General features: G+C 32.3%; 1 protein-coding gene across 1 annotated transcript in view; it reads right to left on the bottom strand.

Moving 5' to 3' along the window:
- Nucleotides 1-17,045, bottom strand: part of Caap1 (caspase activity and apoptosis inhibitor 1) — a 52,015-nt gene that overhangs the window by 13,449 nt on the left and 21,521 nt on the right. Inside the window, exon 5 of the mRNA XM_015492484.2 lies at nucleotides 7,369-7,442. Within this exon, the coding sequence (XP_015347970.1) occupies nucleotides 7,369-7,442 (74 nt within the window). The remainder of the gene's footprint in view (nucleotides 1-7,368; nucleotides 7,443-17,045) is intronic.

The following is a 17,045-nucleotide window of genomic DNA, read 5'->3' as shown; positions in this document are numbered from 1 at the left end:
CAAGCCACAAAAAGACAGAGGAACTTCAAATGCATATTGTGAGGTGAAAAAATCCGATCTGAAAAGACTGCAAAATGAGTGACTCCAGCTGTATGACATTCGAGAATAGGCAAAACTATTAAGACAGTGGGGGGAATAAAATCAGTGGTTTCCAGGGGTTGAAGGGAGTGATAGTTAACAGGTGGAACACAGGGGAGTTTTAAGGAAGAGAAAGTAGTTTGTATGATCTGTAATAGTGGACACATGTCATTATACAATTATCAAAATCCACAGAATGTACAATACAAAGAGGGAAACTTAATGTAAACTATGAACTTTAGTTAATAATAATGCATTAATTGGTTCAATGGGGGAGAGGTGGTGAGCAGATATATTTGAAATCTCTATTATTTCTGTTCAATTTTTCTGTAATCCTAAAATTATTCCTCCAAAAAAAAACCCTCTTTTAATTTTAATTAAACATTTTTAGTTTTCTGTAAGAAAAACACATTATCAACAATATGATGTTGCAGCTCAAACTGCTAATTAAATTAGGGACTAGGCAAAAATCTTAATTCAGGCCTAGTATTTACTATCTTCCCCTAGAAGCACTTTGATAAAAAGGTACTCCTAATGAACTGGACAAGAATGTAATGACTGAAAAGTACCCAGTGTCCCAAAGGGGCCCAAACACCTACTGAAGATTTGAACTATACAACCTCTGAAGTAGCTGCCCTAAAAGTATATCCTAAGAGCCAATGAAATGTATTACAGGACAGAATGTTAAAATGGACAGAATTTAAACATTTCTCCCAATATAATGAATCAATTTCTACAACTTAGCAACATCCTCAGTCCACTGGCCCACTTTTGAATTTTGCAAAAGAGCTCACTATGGTTCTGAGGTTGGCCTCAAACTTGTATCCTCCTGCCTCAGCCTCCCAAAGTAGCTGGGATTACAGGCATGCACCACTGCACTTGGCTTGTAATTTCGTCCAGGATAAAAACAGACATGGGGCATTATGCACCCCAAAACCTTGCAAATTTACCTTTTCTTTTTCTTTGTAGTACTGAGGATCAAACCAATGGTTGTTTGTTTTTGTTTGTTTTGTTTTTCTTTCCTCCTGAGATACACCCCCATCCCTTTTAGTTGTTGAGACAGTACCTTGCTAAATTGCCAAGGATGGCCTTGAAATTGCTTCAGCCTCCAAGTTGCTGGAATTAAAGGTGTGCACTACCATGCCACAGCTCTTTGTTTTTTGGGGTACTGGAAATCAAACCCAGGAGTTCACCCCCAGTCCTTTCTATTGTGAGATAGAGTGTAAGTTGCTGAGGCTGGCCTCAAACTTTTGATACTCCTGCCTCAGCACCCTCACTCCCTACAGTCACTGGGATTCCAGGTATGTTCCACTGAGCTTGGTGACTTCTTTAATCTTAGGAAAAAATCTTACATTTAAAAGCAACACAGAAGCCTTCTAAAGGCACAAAAACAGTATGGGCTAATTTTCCATACCAAATAGAATTTTCAGCCTTTCATTCAAATACTACTCAAAGAAAAAGACAAATTAGAAAATGGGAAGGATCCTGTTTGGGTTACTGATGCCATTAGCTTGTGAAAAAAGTTCAGCGAAATGTTAATTCTTAAGCTTCAATGATGGTTATACCGTAATCTTTTGTTATTTCTTCAACTGTTGAACTGGACATCATTTCCCCAGAAAGAGTTTTTAAAATCCTTTAAAGATGTTAAAACTTAATGCTCAGAATTTGCATTTTATGACTACTTAATTGGTAAAGTCAGTTAAGGAGATATATCAAGGGCTTGTAAGAAAAGGAATTAGACAAAACTTTTAAAACAGTTGTACATATCTCTCTATTTCCAACTCCAGATACATATAACACTTTCTTTTCAGTCTCCCTAGGGCTCTCTAACACTCACATCTGCAATCTAGGTGTTCAAAGAAAAAGTGAACAGAGTTTATTCACCAATCCAGAAATTTCTATGGCAATGCATACAAGACAGACATTTAAAATTCTTGGCCTACAAATGCTGCTTAATTAGTTGAAGGTCACTCTTTTCCTTTAAAAAGCAATAAATTCTCTGATGGCATTTTTCTTATTTAAAAAAATTTTTCCTAACAGCACTTTTTCCTTGTCTAAGGCTGTGAGATTCTTTTCAGCAAAACTCAACTCTTTTTAAGTGTAAATTCATTTCTTCACTCTTTTTGATTCTAGTCTTTACCTACTTAAACAGATAAGTAAAAATTAATACATATTTATGGTATATAATGTGGTTATTTTGGTATATGTATGCATTAGGATGTGATTGAATCAAGCTATAACATATCTACCACCTTACATACCTATTGTTTTGTGAGAAAACATTAAAGATCAATTCTCTCAGCATCTTTCAAGTATATAATCAATATATTATTATCATACAGTCATGATGCTATATAAGAGATCTCTAGAACTTATCCTAAGACTAAAACTGACTGAACCCATCTAACTGAAACTCTGTCCACATAGTCCAACATCTTTCCATTCTCTAATCCCTGGTATTCTTTATGATAGTCTAAAAAGCCTCTGTCAACCACTCAGTGAAAACATTTTCAAACACCCACCTGAGCATATATATTTTATTTACTTATAAACTGATGTATATATACTATCACAAATTTACATATTTATATAATCAGAATTTTTTAAAGGGAAAAACTTAAAAATAAATGTTTATATTACTTATTTTAGAATTTCTAGTATTTTTTTTCTCCACATCTCCTTGGAGTATAATAATCACACTTTGGTGACCACTGGTCTGACTGGCTGAAAGAAGTCCATAAAAAAAAAAAAAAATACCTATTCTAAGTTTTCATCACCATTAGTTAAACTTCAACAAACATTCTCCCCTATTAAAGTCCATCTGTCGACTTCTTTCCCTCTCTCTCTCTCTCTCTCTCTTTCTTTCTGTTTGCGTTGTTGGAGTTCCAATCCACGACCTTGAGCTGTCACTGCTCTACCACTGAACTATACCCTTAACTCAACGAGGCAGCTCTCAAAGTTGTATGACATTCACTAATTCGTGAACTTGAAGGCCAAACCACAGTTTCAGGAGCAACAAAATCATTTTTTTTTTTTAAACTGGTAAGATCTGAGCCTAACCAAAGCAAATCTCTATGTGCACATTTTGTGTTTGCATGTTATTCTCTAACAAGAAAGGATTTTCATGAGAAAATTAATGTAAAATGTAGTAGACACCTTACTCATTTTGATCAATTTCTATGCCATGTGGTTAATATCACTTAATGTCTTCATTCAAATGAATATGTTTCAAAGAACTATCAAAAAGCCTAAAGATTAATCAAGCATATTTTCTTTTACTCTGATAGACCAAAAACAATAGAGATAACAAGTTTATATATTTCACTCCGCTTTCACTAAACAACTTAGGAAAACAGAACTCTTCCCGAGTACAAATAATACACTAGGCACTGTCTTGATAAAACCTTACAGTTTCTAAGGAATTTCAGCATCAAAGCCAAAGATCCAACCATTGCTTTGAATTTGTTGTACAACAGCATCACCAGGTGGTGGTTTACGTAACCTGTGTTTGAGCTTCTTCAGCAATAAGGAACTTAGTCTACTGCATTTTCTGACACTTCTGATTATCTGAAATAAACTAAACTAGAAATTTTTGTCTAGTAATGATTTTATCTACTGACTATTTTTATTCTTGAGGGCCATGTAGAACAAACTTAATAACTCTTCTAATTAATAACCCTTCAAATATTAAAGTAATTACCAGAAATTTCAACTATTCTCTTCAATCTAAATGTACAAATTTAACCCAGCTACTGCTTATGTATAGTATTAAAATTTTTCTAATTTCCTCCCAAGAAGAAATTCAAACATAAGAATCTAATATTTAAAGTTATAGTAAATCACACAACTACACACATTCTCAATTGTAAACAATTTAAATACAGACCTGTGTTTTAATACTGCTGAATGTCTTGAGCAAACTTATTCACAAATAAGTCTATAGGAAGGTAACTTACTAATATTAGCATAGGTTCATTTGATATTTTAACAAATATTTTCCATATATTAAATACCTCAAATAGTGCTTTTCATTTTTTAATTATAGCACAAATGACCACTTAAAAATTAAACAATCCATCATTATTTTAAAAGGGGAACTAAATCTTTTTAATAACACAATTTCTAAAAATCCTAGGAAATTAACCATAAGATGTCAGGCTTGCAGTGAGCTTGCACAGGTAAATATGCCATGTGAATATACACACAGTTGTGCTAAAGAATAAAACTATAACTGATGTTTCCTATAAATGGCCTTTGGCTGACAATGAATGATTGAAGAAACTATTTTTAACAAAGGAGTTTCTATTTTGCAATAGTACCAACCAAATAACCAACAGATTATATTTACGTTTAGGTAATATTTCACAGTAAAAGATCTTTAGATATTCGTCTATTATTAAGTTTGGTAGAAGCTAGTGTATATTCCTATATTCCTCTTCAGTATAGCCAGTTTCAGACATTTCCTATCAAGAAAATGAATGCAACCAGTACTAGACAAAGAAAGGACAATTTCAATTTAACTAATTCAGTTAATATTTGAGTATTACTTGAATAATCACTCAAGCAACACTTAAGCGTTTTAGAAACTTAAAATGCAATTTAAATAACTTGTCAGTATTATATGCCAATAAGTCATATAATAAGGTTTTCCCTGAAAAAGTAATGAAAAATTAAATGCTACTATATATTCTGATCTACTAAAAATAGGGTTACTTTTGTAGTAAATATGCTTCAGTTAATTTTCTTAAATGGTCAAGCCATTAAAATGACAATGCATTTGCAAGAAGCATTATAATATTTTTATTAGGCTCAATGTGAGCAAGACTTGTTACTTATGAAAGAAAGTTAGAGATAGAGTCTCAGATTTTGAGAGTTTTGCATATTATAAGTAGATAATAATTAGTTCATTTAGAAAAAGGGGAATAATTTTTGTTGAGCTGACCAGGATTTCCATTTCCTGATACACCTCAGCTTCTTGGTTAACTCCAGGCAATTTACTATCTGGTTACTTATTATCTGGTTCAGATTTCAGCTATACTGCTATTTATCTGGAAGATATTCTGCATAAACAAACATTTTGGATAATTCATGCTTATATAATTATATGACAAACTATTTTACATTACAGTTACTTTATAGATATTTTTCTAAAGATCTTAGCTTCATGCTTTCTTAAAACTATGTTGAAACTTAACATTTTCTACAGATTAGTCACAATGTGAGCATGAATTGTGCAGTGGTACTGTTAACACTTGGATCTTATGTCTTCCATCTCTTCTTGATGCCAGCAGTGCATTTGTGATTGCTAATGCCTTAGGTGAGAACCTTAGTAGAGTCTGCAGGCTTTTGTAAGCATAAAAGGCCTAGACTTTGTGCCATCTGGCTACTCTGAAATCTTTTCCTTTCTCCTTGTACCTCCATGGTTGATTTTCCAATAATTAAATTTACCAAAGAAAATCACAGCAAAATAGGCTGTTGGCAGTAGGAAGGTAGTTCTGAAGAACTCTGGATACCCGAGCACAGAAGCAGAAAAACACCTTCCCTTAGAAGGAAGCCTGGCTAACTTGTACAATGAAGTTTCCATCCCTCCCCATAGAAAATTGGAATCAACCTGTTGTTTTTAGCTTTTTCTGTCCTGTATGTGACGTTTTTCTCTCCCCAGATGATCTAATAGCATATTTTGCATACTGCCAGCTCATTTGATACAAAGAGGTTTAGAAAGGAAGAAAAGAAATAATAGTAGTATAGTCAAAGCATACATGAAGTATAAGAGGGTGACTGTGATGACATTAGATGAAAATAATAAGTTTGACATGTATTTACACATGATAAATGCCAATAAAACTATAAATCTGAGTTTATTCTGTGGGGGTACTTAAGATAAAGATAAATTGTGTCTATTTATAAGGCTAACAAAAGAGGACTTTTGAAAAGCACTGAGAATTTCAAAACCATCAGAAACATTAATAAATCTCTCTGCATATAAATTAGAATTATAGAAAAATCTAAATCTCGTTTTCACTACAAATAAAATGAACAAATTGATTCAATTAATTATCCAATTGTTTTCACTTTGTTAATTTACCATTAGTAATAGACCAGTTTTGGCTTTTTGTTTTTCTTTTTTTTTTTTAGTTTTGTACTGGTTTGGTACTGGGGATTCAACCCAGGGGCACTTTGCTACTGAGCTATATGACTCTAGCCCTTTTGATTTTGAGACAGGATTTCACTAAATTATGTAGGGAGGGCCTCACAAAATTACTAAGGTTGGCCTCAAACTTGTGATCCTCCTGCCTCAGCCTCCCCACTAGCTGACATTATAGGCATGTGCCACTATGCCCAGATGTGACAAGTTAAAAAAAAAAAAAATACTGATGGCCTATTTCTCTTTACCAAAGAAGTCCCTGTGACTCAAATTTTATACAAACCATTCTAAGTCATTCAAGATAACAGATAATTTGCTGGGCAGAGTACTGCATGCCTATAATCCAGCCTACTATAGAAGCTGAGGAAAAAAGATCTTAAGTTGAAGCCCAGCCTAGAAAACTTAGCAAGATCCTTCCTTGAAATAAAAAGTAGAAAGGGGTGGGGATGTAGGTTCAGTAGCAGAATGTCTCTGGATTCAATCTTCAGTAGCTTTTAAAAAAAAGAGAGAGAGATAATCCAATCCCCTTGATTGAAATATTCTCACTTCTTTGATTTCACAAGAAAATGAAAATTATTAGGTGGTATTTGTGTAACTAATAAAAACTTATTTTACTTTCAATTTTTCCTAGTGACATTTTCCAAAAAGACATTTTAAAGATTAACTGTATTAATCTATGAGGTTTAAATAAATTAAAATCTCTTTATTTATACTACCTGGTTACCTAAAAAACTATCAATTTAAAGAAAACACTTTCTTCTTTAAGAGTAAATAAGCACAAAATATCTGAGGGGGAAATTTTATCCTATAAACTTATCATATTTTTTTCTGTATACAACTCAAAGCTACTCACTAAATGTATCCCCATAGTCTCATACCTGAGAATACATAATAAAAATTACTGAATTAAAACTACTCAAGATGACAATATCTTTCTGATGACATCTCTACACAACTACATGAAACTAAAGTATAACCTGATACTCTAATAACTAAAGGAACCACAAAACAAAGAAAATTCTTTCTTCTTTTGATCCTCAACCAAATAAATTACTCTGTTCTCCTATCTGTAAAATGGGACAAGTTGGAACAGTGCAAATTCATTATCAGAAAAAATTAAACAAAAAGTAAGTACTGAATCATACCTTGTTTTAATTCCAAACCTTCAGATTGTTTGTTCTCTCTCAGAGACGAAGCAGAATCTATACAGGTGTCCTGTCTGAGAAATGAACATAAATAAGAATTTTTAAAGTATATTCAATTGAATATTTACGGTCCAAGTTCTTAGAATTAAGTTAGGCACAAAGAAAGATATAATGAATCCTTCTAAGCCCCAAGGTAACGTTTAGTACACTCCAAAGACTCAAAAACATGTACACTAGTGTCAAAAGGAGCAGCTACAAACAACTACCAAGTTAAGCAGTATATTTCTTTGTAAAATCAAAGTGCACACCTATAAAGAACATGGAGGTAATTTTTTCTGCCTTCCAATACTCTCCAGGATAGCTGATGGGAGAAATCACAACTCACAGCAGTATCCAATAATTTTTTAAGTTCCACTGTTAAATTTAATGGACATTTTGGAATTCAAATTACTTTATATTCATCTAATTTCATACCTCAAATGCTTTGATGTCTACAGTATGTAGAAAATGCATAATTTATATGTAATGTACATATGTAATCAAAGTAAATGGATTAAATATAAAATCATGCAAAAAAGTTTCATTTCACTATGTTCTGTAATAGAGCTGCAAATTAAATTGATACTTTTCTTATGACAGCATTATACTATCTAATATTGATGCTACAAATACTTTTTGACAAAATAGAAAATCAAAAAACTGTAAATATTTAAATGAAATAAATGTATACCTTACTCAAAATATGTAGCCATTGCCTTTGGAAAATTTTTATATATACCTTAAGGTTAACATACTATTTCTATCTAGTTAGCAGCACCAAATCCCTCAAAATAAGGATTAAAAAAGACGTATGATAAGTTCTTTGAAAGGTTTATATTCTTTCTAGTCAACATATTTGGCATGCATTTGTTTATTTTATAGTAAAACTTCACTAATACAAGTATGAATTCAAACAAAAAAATTATTTGGTTTTGGTATTAATTGTGACATCTATGATTTATAATTGTCATGTCTCCATTTTTATGCTTCTTTATTGTCTAATATCACCTACTCAGATTTTATTTTTTTCACCAAATAATAGGGAGATCCCAGATAAGATCTCAACAATTTTTCTTGAAAATCCAGGGACAAAATAAAGAACTTTGGAAGGAAAGTTAAAATATGCTACCTCAAGCCTTTAATCAAATTAGATATTACCTACTGAGAACATCTAAGTAGTTCCCCTTAGAGAAAATATTTGTTTGCTTTATACATCCTTGAATGGCACTTAATTCTTTATGTATATACATATATCTAAATTTACAAAAATGTACACATGTACCAAAATATCATGATACCCCATTAATATTAATTAATATTAATTAATAAGAATTCATACCCCATTTGAATCAAATGTATGATAAATGATATGTCAAGATCATTGTAATGTTTTGAGCAACTAATAAAAAATACGTATAATTTTGCATTTTATGTATCAGTTCAAATAAATTTAATTAAAATAAATAAATTTATAAAAATTACTTAAACAAAATATAACATAATCAATAAGAGGAAGATGGACATATGTAACATAAAGCTATGTATTCTATCTGAGAATGTGTAATCTATATTATAAGGTACCATCAGACAAACCCAAAATGGAAATAAGCAGTATTCTTTTTTTTTGTTGTTTTTTTTTAATTGGTTGTTCAAAACATTACAAAGCTCTTGACATATCATATTTCATACATTAGATTCAAGTGGGTTATGAACTCCCATTTTTACCCCAAATACAGATTGCAGAATCACATCGGTTACACATCAATAAGCAGTATTCTAATAAGAAAAGTTCAATGTCAATGTTATGAAAGACAAACAGCTGTGGAAATATTCCAGGTTAAAGGAGGCCAAACAGTCATGAAAACTGAACGTTATAACTGATTTGAGACCACAGAACTGGAAGGGAAAATGGTATAAAAGATATTTCAGAATCAAAAGACAAACTCAAATACTGACAGCAGATTGGACAAAAGGATTTAATCAATGTTAAATTTCCCAAAGTTGATACTTGTTGTGGTTACACCAGAGAATACTGCTATCCTTTGGAAAAACACAACGTAATATTTAGGGACAAAGTGCCAATGATGTATTTAACTTAGCCTCAAATGTTTCACAAACAACAACAATAAAACTTGCATATGTAATTGTGTATGCAAAAGGGATAAAATGTTAATAGGTAAATACAGATAATGGTTATAAGGATGATTCTTACAGCAGTATTATTCTTGCAACACTTCAGTAAGTTTGAAATTATTTTCAAATAATTTAGGCAATAAGAATGCAATAAAAGCCGGGCACAGTAGCCATACCTGTAATCCCAGCAGCTTGGGAGACTGAGGCAGATCACAATTTCAAAGTGAGCCTCAGCAACAGCAAGGAACTAAGCAACTCAGTGAGACCCTGTCTCTAAATAAAATACAAAATAGGGCTGGGGAATGTGGCTCAGTGGTTGAGTGGCCCTGAGTTCAATCCCCGATAAAAAAAAGAAAAGAAAAAATGTAATAAAAACTGTCAGTGTCCCTTAAACATCCCCCCAATAAAATTAGATTCCTCTATAAAGATTATCTTGTCATAAACTATTTATTTGCATGTTCAACATGAACTTATATAAAATTTTATCTTGGATTTAATCAGGCTATTGAAGCCACCAAGAGAATTTCAGACAGTAGGTATACTACACCACCCTGTGGCAGAAAAATGAAAAGCTACATGCTTTTATACCAGTAGTATCTGGGATGGGTGTGGGGGAACAAGAAAGAAAAAAAAAAAAAAAAAACCCAGAAACAGTTTTCAATAAAGTTAAAAATATTAACTAATTTTTCTAAGATATAGACTTTACTCTTAAAATTATATGATTAAAGTTCTCTAGTATAATGTAACTGTCTCCATGAGATAGCATGAAAGGCAAGATATTTACAAAAAAGGAAATGTCTTGAAGTATGAGAAAACTACAAAATCTATGTCTCTTATTTCTAGTTTTATAAAAATTGAAAAGTCTACTCTCAGGTGAGAAGACATACTCAAAACCTAAAATAGGAAAGCCAGAACTGGAAAACCCCAATTTATATTTAAATGGCATTTAAATTTTTCTAGCAGACACTTTAAGAACTAGCTAACAAAAAATTGGAAAGATGGGGCAAGACAGGGAACACATTGCCAAAGCCAGTCTGGGTTAAAAATTCTGCAATGATCTTTGTGTTTCTTTCCATTTAAAACAAGAGAATAAGACTGGTTTTTTTTTTTTTTTCTAATTCCCTTCTTTCAAGTGAATGCTCTTTCTTTAAAACAGCCTAATTTACAAGCATGGACTTGAATTATAAGAAAGTCAGATATTTAAGTTCTCAAATTAGCATTAGTCCAACTTTCTTTTCTTTCTTTCTTTTTCCTAGAGATCAAACCCAGGACCTCACACTTGCCTCATGCTAGGCAAGTTCTCTATCAATGAATTACATACCCAGACTCCAAACTTTATTTTACTCAAATAGTTAGCTACCTAATGCTATCCTTTCTTATAAATCCATGAATTAAAAAAAAAATCAAAGTAACACACTGAAAGACTTAATTAAAAAAATAACACATGGGAATTTATAAAGATTTAACATACGTATATTTCTAAATGTCAGGGAGGAGCGTCAATTTCTTGTCCAAATGAAAAATACTAGGAAAGTACCTCAACAAAATGATAAACAGGACCGAGCCTGTCTGATCATTTTCATTTTGGCAAAAGTCAACTGACAACGAATCAGATAAACTGGCATAACAAAAGGTATAATTCTGGATTATTTTTTCCATATTCCTGAAAGTAAAAACAAAAACAAAACAACAGCACCATGGCCTATATCCCAGTTATGTAGAGACCAAGACCAAGGCAGGACTGCAAGTTCAAGGACAGCCTGGGCAATTTAGTGAGACCTGTCCCAAAATAAAATGAAATTGGTTGGCTGGCTGGGGGTGTAACTCAGAGGTACAAAGTTTGCCTAGCATGCATTCAAGCCCTGGGATCAATCCCTAGTACAAGGGAATGGAGGTTGGAGAGGGGAACAGGTGAATGAATGAAGCCAAGTTATCTTTTCTATTATTAAAAATAAGAAATAGTCAAAAGGGGGGAGGGGGGTTAAAAAGAATTAAAAAGTTGGAGAATGTATATTATTAGATTTCAAAACTACATATATAGGAACAAGTGGATTTTCAACCAAGTTTCAAAGGCAATTTAATGGAGAAAGATTAGTCTTTGAAAAAGTAGTATTAACAAATCAGATGTCTACATGGACATGATTTTTTAACCTATACTTTATACCTTATGGCAACATTAACTTGAAATGAAACAGAAACTGACATGTGTGAATTTATAAAACTTCTAAGATATAGAAAAAATCTTTATGACCTCGGGTTAAGCAAGGATGTCATCAGATTTAGGCTATAAATAAAAAGTAACAGGTAAGTTGGATTTCATCAAAATTAAAAACTTCTACTATTCCAAAGAGACTATTAAGACAAAAACAGACTGGAGAAAATATTTGCAAGCCACACATCTGATAAAGAACTTCTATCAAGTCAGGTGCAGTAGCATGCACCCATAATCCCAGCTTGGGAGGCTGAGGCAGGAAGATCACTTGAACCCAGTAGTTAAGGCCAGCCTGGGCAACAGTGAGACCTGATTTAAAATTAAAAAAATCCAGAATATATAAAGAATTGTGAGATCACAATAATAAGAAAACAACACAATTTTAAAATAGATTAAAAAATTAAGTCACTTCACCAATACACAGATATCTAATAAACAGTAAGAAATTCCACATGAAAAGTTATTAGAGAAATTAAAATCATAATGTGCATTACCACTATAAATTAGAAAGACTAAAATAAAAACAGCTGACAAATGAAACTCTCATACTTAGTATCAGCAAGGATACAGACAGGAGCCAGCAATCCTGCTCCTAAATATTTGCTTAAGTAAGATGAATTTGTGTGTCCATACAATAAAAAATTGAAACAATTTTAATGCCTTTGTATTAGTTTTCTATTGTTGCTTTAAATTACAACAACCTAATGGTTTAAAAGAATATAAATTCATTTGATTACAGTTCTGAAGGGCAGAAGTCTGGGATGGGTCTCACTGGATAAAATCAAAACATCTGCAGGCAGTTTTCCTATCTGGAGCCTCTAGATAAAAATCCACCTCCTATTCCTTTGTGTTTTGAGCAGATTCAGTTCTTTAAGGTGGCAGGTCCCTGTTTCCTTGATGGTTTTAAGCTGAAGACCATTCGCAGCTTAAAATTCTTATGTCACAACCCTCTGACCCATTTTTCTCTCTTCTACTTTTAAGAACATAGGTGATTCAATTGGGCCAACATGGATAATAGAAGATCATCTCTCAATCTCAAAGCTTTTAATTTTATATCTGCAAAAACCCTTTTTATAAATGTAAAGTAATATATTCTCAGGTTCTGGAGATTAGAGGATAAATGTCTTTAAGACACTATTCTTCTGCCTTCTAGAGTACCTCAATGAGGGAAATATACAACATGTATGATTATTAAATGCACCGTGCTAACTAAATGAAGTTAGATTCAAATGACCATATACTTTATTATTCCATCTACAGTATATGATGTGCTGAAAAGAAAAGAAAAAGCAAGGGGGCAGAAATCAGAACAGTGGTCGGTTATGCTGGGTGTAAGGATGCAAGAAGGAATTGACTACAAACTCACTGGTACTCTGTACTGTGATTATGGTGGTAGACATACATCTATCCATTTATTAAAACTTTCAGAACTGTTCCGTTTAAAAAGATAAACTTTACTATGCTAAATAAAACCATTTCATATTTTTTTTAAATCATGCATATAAAAGCCTTAGAACTGGTTCAGAACAATGATAAATATGGTAGCTAACTGTAAACTTCAAACCCTATGTAATGAGACAAAAACAATCCTAATTTTTCTCAGTCTTTTCAAACAGTAAATAAAGTCAATTCATACCTTTGAGTTCCTCATCAGTTCCATTCCACAAAAGACATCAAAACTTAACACTACCTCTGCTAAAGAAAAACATCTCCACTTATTTTTCCCAAATAATATAATAGAATTAGTTAACACACCCCAGTTCTTCCTCTGGTTCACGTTATGATTCCCTATCTTTCTCTGGTTCACAGTATGATTCTTTAAAGATTCACTGTATAAACTGCCAACCTGTAATTCAAGTTTCTTTTTCTTTTCTTTTTTATTTTTCCATGACAGGGAAGTGAACCCAGGGCTTTGCACACTCCATGCAAGTGTTCTTAGCCCTTTGTAGTATTATTTTTACACAGAGTCTAAACACTAAATTGCCCACTTGAGAACCTTGCCTCAGCCTCCCCAGTAACAGGTTACAGGTGTGCATCACACGATGCCAGGGGATCTAAAGTACTTATGACTAAACAATTTTCTATACCTATTCTATTTTAAAGTAATTTCAAAAATTAAAGATGTGATTATCTCTTCTTTGCTCTATCCATACAATCCTGTTTTCATGTGTTTTCCAGTTTCAAAAATTCAGTATAAATTCACTTTCTAAAGGTAAAACATACAGGTTCTAATACTGAAAATGTGGCATACTAAGAATTATAAGTCAAGATGTTGTCAATAATTAGTAATACTTTCTCCAAAGATTTCCTGAAAACTTTATTGTATTATTTCAGATAAACTTAACTATTATGTAGAATATTCTACCTATTACAGCCTAATAGCAATTTATAAAGGAAATGAGAGCACAAGTGTGTCCAGATAACCAATTTATTATCCTTTATCAGCTCAAAACTCAGTCTGCTACTTTTAAATATATATGTGGTGTGTGTGTGTGTGTGTGTGTGTGTGTGTGTGTATGTCCATCTACAAGAATTAAAGCTTATAGAGAATGTCAATATGGCAAATGGATCTCATTGTGAGAAAAATCCTCTAATGCATTAATAGCTTAAAAGAAAAAATTTGGAAATAAATATAAAAAATAATACATAAGCCATGAATGTTTTCTAAAAAATTAATAATAAAGACCAACTAAAAATCATAAATTATTTCACTGCTTTCTTTAGGCTTTTATATCGTATGTGTGTTTGTGTAGATAAAAGCATAAAATCAATTTTCATTCAGAATTTGACCTCAAAGCCACAGAAGGAAAATATTTCTTTACCAGAAAAAGTAGTATGTGCTCTCAATTCATCAAAACAGAATTACGATTTTAAAAGTGGAAAATTTCAATGAAAACAAAGACATGAACAAAAGGAATAAAAGACTAATAATTCTCAAGGGCAGAGGGCAAAAAATGGGAAAGAAACTTACTTCTCACAGTACGATTTTTTGTATTATTCTGTACTGTGGATTTTGTAATCACATCCATGTCATTAGCCTTTCCACTTAAAAGAAAACATTAATGAACATACAGGTTCACACAAAGTGGTAACACAAAACAAACAAGGGAATTAACAATAAATGCAGCTGAAAGAAGATAAATACATAGAACAAATTTAGTACTTAGCAGTCTAATTAAGAATTATAAAAAAAAATACCCTGAGTTTATCCATGATACTTGTTAAGAGAGAGATGGTAAGATGAAAGCTAAAAGGGACCTTTAAAGCCCCATCTTAAAACCTACACCAAAATAAATTCCAAATGGGTCAAAGAATTAAATATTTTAAAGCTCTTATGAGGTACTAAAAGAAAGTATAAAGAACGCGTTTTCTAAATATAAAAGCCAGAAACCATAAAGATTGATAAAATTAGACAATATAAACATGAAATATTTATGCATGCAAAAATAAAAGCCATAGCAAAGTCAAAACAAGCAAACACACAGGGGAAAAATAATTAAAACCTGAACCATAAAAGAAAAACTACAAATACCCAAAGTCCCACACCCAAAGTCCCCCAACCCACATACACAAATGTTAAACAAATGACAGAGTTCACAGAAAAGAACATTCAAACAGCTCTGTGGTAAGATGATCAATTTCATTCATAAAATAGCATTAATTAAAATTCCAGGAGTTTCTTTTATTTACCAGAATAAACCAAAGTGTTGGCTAACATTATATCAGCTAAAGTATATTAAAATAGTTCACATGGGTGGGGGAGTATAAATTAAACAGTGTAAGTTAAACATGGTGATGTCTATGTCCAAAACAACTGATTGAACAATTGCCTTCTAGTTATTTATCCTTCATAAATACAAAAAAGCCCTACAATTGCATAAATATTCATACCACTTACAGTAACAAAAAATAATAAATAATTTAAATGTCTATTAACAGATTGTTTAGATACTGCTAAATCAAACAATGTATCCTGGAATATATAGAAGCCTTATGTGTACTGGATAGGGCAAAAATCCAAGAAAAAAACACTGTTATGCAGAAACAACTTAATAGTAAAAGTCAAAGAACAATTTACACAGCACGCTATCATGTGTAAGGAGAAAATATATATGTACACATACATTTGTATATGTATGGAACAGCTCTGAAGTGATACATAAGAAATAGTTTACTGGGATTGTTTATTGAAAGAAAAGAATGAGGAATGGCAAAAGGAGAGACTTATTTATTGTCACTACATCCTTTTAAATTTTTTGAACTATGTGTATGTACTTACAATTCAAATAAGATGTTAAACAACAGCACTAGATAGATAAAGACAAACACTCTGGTACAGGTATAACACTCCTGACCCAAAGGATACACAAGAAAATATTAGCAGTAGTTACCTGACACAAGGGACCTTGGAACATCTCTACCTCATCCTCTCACACACACACCAGATCTGTGGGTTGAATTAAAGTGGTCTGTGAGCTTGCACGGTAAATTTGTTTCTTAAAGCTGCTGTAACATATTACCATCATAACAAAAAATGTTTTCTCTTCCAATTCTGGAGGCCAAAAGTCTAAGCCTAAATCTATCAAGTAGGGCCAAACTCCCAGTGCTCTAAGGAACACTGCTTCTTTGCCTTTTCAGCACTTAGAGATATTTTCCTCTTATTCCTAGGCTCATGGCTCCTTCCTCCATTTCCGAAGTCAACATCTCTCCTGACTCTGCCTTCCTATGCTTTTACCATATAGTATTTTCCTTTGTATCAAATTTATTTCTGCCCTCCTCATATAATACACAGGAATGCATTTAGAGCCCACCCAGATAATCCTGGAAAACCTCCCCACCTCAGCATAACATTTAAATCACATCTGCAAAGTTCCTTTTTGCTGACTGTACTAACATCTACAGATTCTATGGATTAGAATGTAGATATCTTTGGGACTTTAGTCAGCCAGGCAGAGATGACGGAAATTAATCTACACTTTCACTAAGATCTAACTGAAATTAAGCATTTTTTTTTAAGCAATACAAGTGCCTATGACACTGTCACCAACAGAAATCATAGATCCCTTCACGTATATAGCTGTCACAGATATCCAAAATAGTCCTAACTGCTTTAAATTACAAAAGTTACTAGAACTGCTGCCATGTCTTATTAACACGTTTATAAGTACATACATTATTACTATACTATAAAATATCTTAATATTATTAACCATTTCAATAATTGATTTCCTTTGTGTGTGTGTATAATATATATGTGTGTGTGTGTGTGTGTGTGTATGTATGTATGTATATA

The sequence above is a fragment of the Marmota marmota genome, unplaced genomic scaffold (assembly GCF_001458135.2).
Source record: "Marmota marmota marmota unplaced genomic scaffold, marMar, whole genome shotgun sequence".
NCBI classification, from domain to species: Eukaryota; Metazoa; Chordata; class Mammalia; order Rodentia; family Sciuridae; genus Marmota; species Marmota marmota.
The sequence above is the reverse complement of the archived record's forward strand: the minus strand, read 5'-3'. Positions and strand labels throughout refer to the sequence as shown.